The sequence below is a fragment of the Equus caballus genome, chromosome 5, assembly GCF_041296265.1.
Source record: "Equus caballus isolate H_3958 breed thoroughbred chromosome 5, TB-T2T, whole genome shotgun sequence".
Taxonomy (NCBI): domain Eukaryota; kingdom Metazoa; phylum Chordata; class Mammalia; order Perissodactyla; family Equidae; genus Equus; species Equus caballus.
Window position 1 is genome coordinate 46,241,196 of NC_091688.1, and position 10,251 is coordinate 46,251,446.

General features: G+C 40.9%; 1 protein-coding gene across 1 annotated transcript in view; it reads left to right on the forward strand.

Moving 5' to 3' along the window:
• Positions 1 to 9,993, forward strand: part of LOC111773647 (putative high affinity immunoglobulin gamma Fc receptor IB) — a 35,839-nt gene extending 25,846 nt beyond the window's left edge. The window contains exons 2-4 of the mRNA XM_070268401.1: positions 2,682 to 2,939; positions 7,167 to 7,418; positions 9,546 to 9,993. Of these exons, the coding sequence (XP_070124502.1) occupies positions 2,682 to 2,939; positions 7,167 to 7,418; positions 9,546 to 9,769 (734 nt within the window). The 3' untranslated portion in view covers positions 9,770 to 9,993. The remainder of the gene's footprint in view (positions 1 to 2,681; positions 2,940 to 7,166; positions 7,419 to 9,545) is intronic.
• The last annotated feature ends 258 nt before the right edge of the window (positions 9,994 to 10,251 follow it).

A 10,251-nucleotide genomic window follows, 5' to 3' on the forward strand; every position in this document is an offset into this window, starting at 1 on the left:
ATAAATTATGGTACATTCATACAATGAAAATTTTGAAGACAAAACAGTGTAATAGTTCTGAATATAGGCTTTGACTGTAAACTTCAATGAGCTAAGGCTTCTCCCATCTCTCTCAGAATATCCTGAGTTCTTCCTAGACCTTTCTTCCTTGCTTTTCAATTGTATCAATCAGCTATTGCTCTATAGTAATTTCAAAATGTTAGTGGCATACAATAGTAAGCATTTATTTCTCACTTGAAGTTTGCAGGGCAGCTGGAGCAGCTCTGCTTTAGGCTGCAATGGCCAGGACAGCTCTGCCTCACAATATAGCTGGCTAGCTAGAGCATGTTCTTGTCATGACGATAACAGAAGCACAAGAGGGTGAGAGACAATATGTAAAGATTCCTAAAGTCTAGGTTCAGAATTAGCACAATGGTGTTTCCACCCACATTTCATTGGCCAATGAAAGTCACATGGATGAGTCAAAGCCAAGGGTCAAGGAAGTACCCTCAGCCTCTCATGAGGCTGTGGAAATAGTGTAGTTTCAGGGAGAGATGAGAAATTGGGGCCAGTAATTCAGTCTACAACATTATATGTCGCCATTTTTAATTCTCAATCAGTGTGAGATTGCTACCTAAGTCCTTTTGCACTCATTGGACTCATCCTAGTTTCTGTTTAGTTTTCTTTCTCTCTTAACAGAATACCTAAAAATCTCTATATCTTTACAACTCTGCCTCAGGTTCCAGCTCACTTTAGTAGTGGAGAGCTTCCCACCTGTACTCTGAAACTCCCTTCTTCGGGATATTTCTGCTGATATATATATACATATGCTATTTTTCATCTCTACAGCATTTACATTAATCATTTGATTCCCCTGGATTTAGCCAAAATAAACATCCCAAATTCATAATGTCTTTCAGAGACATGGCTCTTTTTTTAAACTGAAATGAGAAATGGATCCTGCATGTGTTCCCAGAGGAAGAGAGGCTGGTTTGTATTAGGGGAATTCTTGCAGATTAGTAACTCTTCAGATGCCTCTTACAGGCTGCTATAGAATAATCTGGATTCAAATGATCAAGCTTTGGAGGCAGTAGCCAGGTTTTGAACCAATTTTTAAAATGGAGATTTGCATATTCTAGCCCCAAGACACAGAATTGGTAGAGGGAAGATATAGTCAGGATAGAATGCCAGTAAAACTTTAACCCCTTCCTTGGTTTCTTAGAGTTTCATAAACCCAAAACCCAGAGTTTCGAACTGGGAGAGATGGGCCGAGAAGTATGAGAATGGGGAGAGCTTGCTCCGAGAATTAAGAATATACTTCCCAGAAAAGGAACATAATGAAAGCAGTCAGAAGTGACAATTTCCTTCCTCTTTTCTAATCTTGGCTCCAGGGCCCTCGGCAGAACCTCTTCCATGTCTTGCATGTTACAGATTTCACTGCTCCCATCAGCTCGGAGATAACATGTGGCTCTTGACAGCTCTGTTCCTTTGGGGTAATTTGGGCTTAGAGGGGGTAGCTAGAAGGGTACAGGCTCTGGTTCTGGGAACTCAGGATTTTTTTGTCTTCCTTTAGTATACTAGGCTACAACTCATGAGTATGGAGACAACTGCATCTGTGCGTCTTGGTTTATTGGTGCTTATTATATCAAAAGGATGAGAAGGGAGACTCTGAGTAACATTAAGCCTACAGCACCATGTCAAAATAAAGCCTTGTCAACAACCAGCCATGGGCTCTTCAGTACCGCTGTACCTGATTTGGGGAAAGTGGGTAGAGAGAAACTCAGGAGACCAAAGCTGGCCTACAGAAGACAGAGTGTACATTAATTCTGTCTCCACAATTCTCCCTTCCTTGTCGTCTCCCCCTGACCAACTGATGTCTCTATTCTCTGGTCTCTTACAGTTCCAGTTGGTGGGCAAGATGGTGAGTAATGTCTAACTCAACTTCTCTTCCTTTGCCACGTTGCTGCTTCCAAAGGCTGGGTCCCCTTATCGTGAAGAAGAAAGCATAGGGAGAGAATAGAAAGGAGAAAGTTTTATAAATTATGTCAGATCTCCTATATTGAGTATAATTTTGATAAAATCCTGGTTTTTAAGGTTTCTCTCTAAGATTTTTCTGGATCAGTCCCAACCTCTGAACTAAATGCCTAAATCTATATAAAATAGCAGGAAAGGGCCAGAATTGCAATAATGCAGAGGTAGCTCTGCTGGGTTTGCCAGCATCCCTCCAGAAAGTTCCTTTTAGAAGAAAGCTCAGTACATTTTTGTTCCTCAGAGAGAATCCAGCAGGTAAGCGAAGGATTCAAAGTGAGGAATTTGAACCTCGATTTCCACTGCAGATGCTAAGTAAGGCCTGATATTAACCCTAAGAGACAGTATAGCACAGAGGATAAGAAAATCGGCTCCAAGCAGTTTGCCCTAGTTTGAAACCCTGCTTCCTTGCTGACCAGCAATGAACCTAAATTAGTCATTTGTTTCTCGGGAACCCAAAATCTCCAACGCACAGATGCAGATTTAATGACATCAACAGAGCTCTCTGTAGTAGGGTCTGGACACTCTTAATGGCTGGCTTTTGTAGGTTTCCACTCACCAATTTTTCAATTTAATCTAAATATACATTTTTGTCGTTGTGGCATCCGCAAAACTTTACCAGTTGCTCAGACTTCCCTTTTATTCCACTTGTTCTTTTTGTTTTAATCCCAAAGCAGACTCCACAAAGGCAGTGATCACCTTGCAGCCTCCATGGGTTAGTGTATTCCAAGAGGAAAATGTAACCTTATGGTGTGAGGGACCCCATCTGCCTGAGGACAGCTCTACACGGTGGTTTCTCAACGGCACAACCATTCAGACCTTGACCCCCAGATACAGAATCACTGCTGCCACTGTCAATGACAGTGGTGAATACAGGTGCCAGACAGGTCTCTCAGTGCCAAGTGACCCTATACAGCTGGAAATCCATAGAGGTAAGTATGGCATGGAGCAGGAGGGCTGGAAATCACGAGGTCTTCCTTTGTTTTCTCCTTTCTGGTTGCCAGAGGTGTGTGTGTCGATTTATCTGAGTATGAGTCTCAGCTCTATGTGCCTACCAGGTGAAATTAGGTCAAGATGCTCAAAACATCACATTAGGGTGTTTGAACTGTGCCCCAACAGCACCTCAACTGGGGCAGCTGTATGTAGGGTATCTAGAGTAAAACTCAGACCCTAACATTTTGTTATTCAAAATTATGTAGTTTTGTTGGAAACAAGTAGGCTTGCACATAGTAAATAATAATTCAGACAAATGTACAATGATGAACAATGAAATCTTTCTCCCACTCAAAACCCTAGTCCCACGGTCACCTTCCACAGGAACGAAACTGTTTATATATAAACTTTTTTAAAAAGTGGTTGTAGAATACTCTATATACTGTCTCACATCTTAGTTTTACCACTTATAATATCTTGGAGATCTGTTTATATCAACAGAGATCTACCTCATACTTTCAAATGGATGTGCTATCATTGATATAACCATTCTGCCCATTAGTAAACTTCCAGTGTGTTTCTGTCCCTTCACTTTTAGGAACAATGCTGCAATAACATCTTTATACTTATAGTATGGGGTACGTTTCGTGGTATATCTGTAAGAGAATATTCTGGGCATAGAATTACTATGAGACTTTAGGTCTTTTAAGCCATGATAAACAGAAGCAGGAAAAAACCCCCACCATCTACTTAAATCTGCAAGTAGTTTCCCTTTGTCAAGAGATGGAAACTGCAACACATTTTAGGGCAAAATGTTTCAATACCCAGGACAAACCATTCGAATGGATTATTTAGTTATTCAAAAGCAATAAGCTAAAACTTTTTTGTAATTGATAATGCAAAAGTTAATCCATGCTGGAGGCAGGATTAGATTTATGCAGACTAGGAGATTAATGCTTTTGAAGGAAATGTGTTTTAGCTAAGAAAATGTTGAGAATGTCAGAGAAAATGCTAGGTGTTTCTCATGTGTCTCTTAGGACTCCAGGAATCAGTTCCTAGGCTGGAGAGGTTAGGGGAGCTGACGGAACTGTTTCAATAAGAGACTTTGTGTAGTTGGAGGAAAAGCAGAAGTGTTTCATGGTTCAAGTGAAAAAAACGAACTAGGACCGGAAAGAGGCCATTTTCTTTGCCTCTGCCTAGACTCTTGAACTCCCAGCATTGGTGACTTATTGAGAATATCTTTTGCATTATTTTTTACATTGTTATATATTATATTATTACATTATATATCTTTTTAAGTTATATTTTACTGTGAATGTTTATTAAGGTATAACACACAACAAATCTTAAATGTATACCTCAGTGAATTTTCACAAAGTAAACACCGCCAGATCAAGAAATAGAACACTTCCACAATCACAGAAACTCCTTCTTGCCCATTTCTAGTCACAACCCCCCAAGGCAGCATAACAGCATAGCATTTTGCCCATGTTTTAACTTCATATAAACGGATGCAGTGTGGTACACTTTGTACTCTTTTGTGTTTGGCTTTTCTCATGCTGATTGTGAGATTCTTACATAACGTGAAGTTGCAGTTCATTTGCTCTCATTACTGTATAATTTTCCATATTTATCTGCTCTATTGATGGACTCTTGGGTTGTTTCCAGTTTGGGCATCTTAGAAATAGTACTGCTGTGGATATTTTTTGTACTTCTCATTTAGTGTACTTATGGACACAATTCTGTTGGAATATGCCTAGGAGTGGCATTGCAGGATCATAAAATATGCATATATTCAGGTTTAGTTTTCCAAAGTGCTTATACCAAATTACATTCCCACCAGCAGAGTGTGAGAGTTCTGATTTCTCCTTATCCTCATCAATACTAGGTATTTCCAGTTTTTTTCATTTTAGTCATTCTGGTGCATGTGCAATAGTATCATATTATGGTTTTAATATGCACTTCCCTGACAACTAGTGATATTGAGCATTTTTCACACGTTTATTACCTTTTGGATATTCTCTTTTGTAAAATGCCTATCAGGGGTTTTTGCTAATTTTTTTTTTACTGCCGTCTGCCTTTTCTTTATTGACTTGTAGGAGTTCTTTATATATTCTGGATATGAGTCTTTTGGGAAGTGTTGTAAATATCTTCCACTTTGTGGCTTGCCTTTTTGCTATCTCTTGTGTTTTTTAATTTTTTCGGGGAACAAAAGTTCTTAATTTTACTACAGTACAATACATCAAGTTTTTTGGTTGGTGCTGTCTATACCCTATTTTAAAAATGTTTTGCCAAGGTTAGTCAGCAGTAGAGGATTTCATTTGAGCTACGCTAATTCTCAGTCACTTTAATTAAATATGTGTATGTTGAGACCAAGAAAATACAGCTGATTTGTGGACCCAAGTCCTAATCTGGAGTAGAATGAGTGCCCCCATTCTACTCCAAGGTGATGAAGATGGGGAGAATGGTTTTTGAGTAGGAAATTAGTGATGTCGGCTACAAGCTGCATCCCACAAGTTTTAATATGTAATATTCCCATTATCTCTTAAAGCTAGATATTTTTAATTTCCATGATAATTTTTTTTTACTCATTAATTATTTAGAAGTGTTTTTGGAGGTTGGCTTTTTATTATTGATTTGTAATTTTATGGCATTTTGGTCAGAATTTGTATTAAATATGATATGAGTTCCTTGGTATTTGTTGAAAATTGCTTTGTGGCCTAGTATGTGCTTAGTTCTTATAAATGTTACATGGTGTTTGGAAAGTATATGAATTTTCTCTTTCTAAGGTACAGCATTCTATATAAATCCACAAATCACTCTGTTAATTGTGTCATTCAATTATGTTGTATCATTACTAGTATTTTGGACAGTTTCTGTTGGAGGTATGTTAAAATGTGTGGATGTATAAAGCAAAGGTGTCTGTGTGTTTGGGCAGTCCAGTCTTTGAGCACCTCTTGGTTGGGAACAGGAATAAGGGAGGAAAGAGTATTCATTATATTTAGAAGCTCAATGGCAGCATCCAAGACTATAAAGATCATACAGCACTGGAATGCCTGCCTTCCGTTCTTAGATAAGCTCTGGAGGGGGAAAAAGCACTGCTGTCTCTTCTACTCTTTTGTCCTTTAAGAACTTCATCCTTCTTTAGCCAAACCAAGTGCTCCAAAGAAAGAAAAAGTGAAGGAGGCATTTTTGGTTATGTGTAGAGGTGTACATCAAAAGGGAGGGCCCATTTGACTTGGAGCTTGTTTTTACCAGCTGTATCACTGATGTGCACATATGTGAGTGTTTCTATCAACTTAGTAGCATATATTCATCTGGATATGGTTGCCACTCTGTGTGTTTGTCTTAGTACGTGTGATCCCATTAACAAATTTGTCAGGAGTTAGAATGTATTAGTTTCCTGTTGCTGTGTAACAAATTGCCACAAACTTAGCAGCTTAAAACAACAGATGTTTACTATCTTTCCATGAGTTAAGAGTCCCAGCACAGCTTTGCTGGGCGCTCTGTCAAGGTCTTACAAAGCTGCAATCAGCATATTGACTGGGCTGTGCACCTTCCTGCAGCTCTTCCAAGCTCGTGTAGTCATTGGCAGAATTTTGCTCCTCATGGTTGTAGGACTGAGGTCCCCACCTTCTTGCAGGCTGTTAGCTGGGAGCCAATCTCAGCTCCTAGATGCCCCCTGCCAAATGGCCATCACAGGCCCTCTCACAACATGGCAGCTTGCTTCCTTAAGGCCAGCAGGAGACTCTCAGTCTAGTCTGCTAAGACAGTCTTATATAATGTAACATAATCATGGGAGGGACATCCCATCACCTTTGTCATATTTTGTTGGCTAGAAGCTAGTCATAGGTTCCACCTACACTCAAGGGGATTATGCAAGAGTCTGACTCATTGGGGTCATCTTAGAATTCTGTCTACCACATGGAGTAGACTGTTTTTGTCCCAAGCAACTTCTGCTATCTGGAAAGGGAAGACAAGAAGGGGCTGTGTATACAGCTGCTGGTAAAGAATACTTTTCTTCCCAGCAAAGCTAAAGATATTTGAGGAATGGGAGACAGGCCTCCTATTCAGCAGAGCTCTGAGGCTGGAATGTTGCAAGGAGAAAAAGATAAGAAAGGCACTGGGTCCAGCTTTGGCCTCCTTGTACCTCTACCACTTGAAAATTGTTTTGTGGCCTAGTACCTCTACCACCGTCTACGTGTATTTGGGCCCATGTTTTTCAGATTGGCTACTACTCCAGATCTCTAACAGAGTTTTCATCGAAGGGGATCCTCTGGCCTTGAGGTGTCATGGATGGAAGAATAAGCTGGTGTACAATATAGTTTTCTACCAAAATGGCAAAGCCTTTAAGTTTTCTCTGCAGGATTCTGAATTCACCATTCTGAAAACCAACCTGAGTCACAATGGCATCTATCACTGCTCAGGCATGGGATGGCATCGCTACACATCAGCAGGAGTATCTATCACTATAAAAGGTATGGTATCTGAATAGTCATAGAGCTGTTGTTGTGAGGACCAGACGAACCATCATAAATCATTGCTTCAATTTGCAAGTAAAGAAACGGAGGCCTTACTGAAGGCCACACAATGACCACCGGCTGGGCCAGGACCAGAACTGAGGTCTTCTGGGTCCCAGTCCATTGCCCTTTCCAGTATACCATCAATAATCACAGGAGCTAATGTCAAGGCCAGGACATAGTGAGCATCCATTTCATCAATTTCATTTTAGTTGCATGGAATAGAGACTCCCTCAAGGTCGGTAGGAGAGATATTAGAAAATAACCCAATGGAATCTCATAAAAGCTCCATAGAAACAGAAGCCAGGAAGACATTAGGACTTGGTTATATGTACTTTCCATCTATCTCTCAGGGAAAACGTGGCCTCTCTGGTTCCACCTCTCTCTGAGCATCTGCTAATTAAGCAGCTTCCTTTGTTCCAGTTTGCACGTGGCCCTTGTTGTGACTCTTTCGTGGCCTTTCATCTTAGTACTCACAACTACTAGCAACTTTTTTCTGACTGAAAAATAGTTCATTTCCATGGGAAATAAATTATTGTCCCAGATTGTTTTTTGAGGCTTGAACACAGTCATGAGTCACTGACCTGGCTAGTGTGTGGGCCAGTGTCCACTCTTAGACAACTATTACTAAAAGGGCATGGTAATACAATAAATAACATGGCTATTCAGGGAAGTATGGACTGTGTACAGGTACTCTCCCCAGTAGGATGTGAGCAAGCTGGCAACTATCTCTATGAGGAAACCCCAAGAATGCCTCTCTGCTAGAAGTGGGAAAAAATGTATGTTATGGATGCATTCTCTAAGAGCAGGTTTCCTGAAGGGAGAGGGGATATATCCTCTGTAAAAGAACCTTGACACTGAGGCAGCCAACCCTGTCCGTGTCAACTTTTTCTTTAGAGCTATTTCCAGCCCCAGTGCTGAGATCCTCCTTGTCATTCCCGCTCCTAGAGGGGAATCTGGTCAACCTGAGTTGTGAAACCAAGTTGCTCCTACAGAGGCCTGGTTTGCAGCTTTACTTCTCCTTCTACGTGGGCAGCAAGACCCTGATGAGCAGGAACACATCCTCTGAATACCAGATACTAACTGCTAAAAGAGAAGATTCTGGGCTATACTGGTGTGAGGCTACCACAGAAGATGGAAACGTCATCAAGCGCAGCTCTGAGTTGGAGCTTCAAGTGCTTGATGAGTGAGCATGATGGGAATTGACTGGCACAAGAGAGGATGCTCCGTTTTCTCCTATGAGACTGAGGTCTGTTCAAGGGGATTTCATGGCCCACCTAGGAAAAAACCATCAACAGGCCTTTCCACTCTTGATTCAGAACTTCACTATTCTCCTCATAAACTTCATTAAATTTCCTTTCCTTTCTTTTTCTTTCATTTCATTTCCTTTCTTTCCTCCATTTATTTCCTTCTTTTTGTCCTTCCTTCCTTCTTTTCTTTTCTTCTCTTCTTTATTTTCTATTTTTTCCAGTCTCTCTCTCCTCCCTCTCCTCTCTCCTCCTCTCTCTCTCTCTCTCCCCCTCTTCCTCCTTCCTTACCTCCCTCCTTCTCTACCCTCTCTCTCACCAACAATCTAATCAACAATATATTGAGTTCCTCCTATCTACTGTCACAGGTATGGGGATATAAAGACCCTGGGGTGCAGTTCTTACTTCAAGGAGCTCTCATGGTGGTGAGACAGAGATTTTGTGGGTTGCACATAACTACTTGTCCAAGTGTCTATATTTGGCTGAGGTGGAAGTATTATAAGCTCTAGAAAAAAAATTGTTTAGGAAAAAAGCTTGTCTTTAACCCAAATTTATTTCAAGCATTAAATGGCATGGAAATAGCAGTTGTCTGAGACTAAGGAGTAAGGCCGCTGACAGGGCCCTGGCAGTTAGGCTCTTATGAGGAGCCTGCCCCCAGTCCGTACACCATAGCCCAGCTAGACCTACCTCCAGCTCCTTCCTGCCCCCTGAAATTACCAGTGTCTCCACTGGGAGCTGGCATATCAGGTCCCAGCCAACCTCCTCTTCCAAATATAACTCAAACACATCCCTCCGGCTTCTAGAAAGCATTTCTTCTCTTTGTCATTTTCTGTTTCAGGCCTCCAGTCACCAACTTCTGTCTGGTTTCATGTCCTTTTCTATCTGGCAGTGGGAGTAATATTTTTGGTGGACACTATTTTCTGTACGATAATACATAAGGAACTTCAAAGACAGAAAAAGTGGAATTTAGAAATCTCTTTGGGCTCTGGTCATGAGAAGAAGGTAACTTCCTACCTTCAAAAAGAAATACAGTCAGAAGAAGAGCTGAAATGTCAGCAATAAGAAGAACAGCTGCAGGAAAGGACACTCCAGAAGAAGCCCCCGGAGGGAAAGAAGAAGCGGCAGCTTAGTGGGTGCCCAGACATCTAGACAGTCCCTCCCCCTTCCTCTCTGGGTAAGCACTGGGGCACAAACATCCACAAGTTGAAAGACACTAGAACTGTGAGTCCCATGTCATCTAACTCTTAAATAAAGCAAATAAATAAGCTGACTTCAATGAAGACAAACTTGGAAATTTGGTGAGCAAGGGTGATTTGAAGTGAGACTTACTCTAAAGTAATCTTTAAAAACTTCGAAGTCAAGTCTAACCTAATTATCCTATTAGGTAGTTTGAGTAATATATTTTGGGGGACAGGGTTAAAAGATAAGTGTATGCATATGTGTAAGAAATTAAGACAGAGAAAGAGAGAGAGAATGGGAGGGAGTACGAGGAGACAGAGAAAGAGAAAGAGAGGCTATGAGGCAGACAAGAGGGAATAGTACAG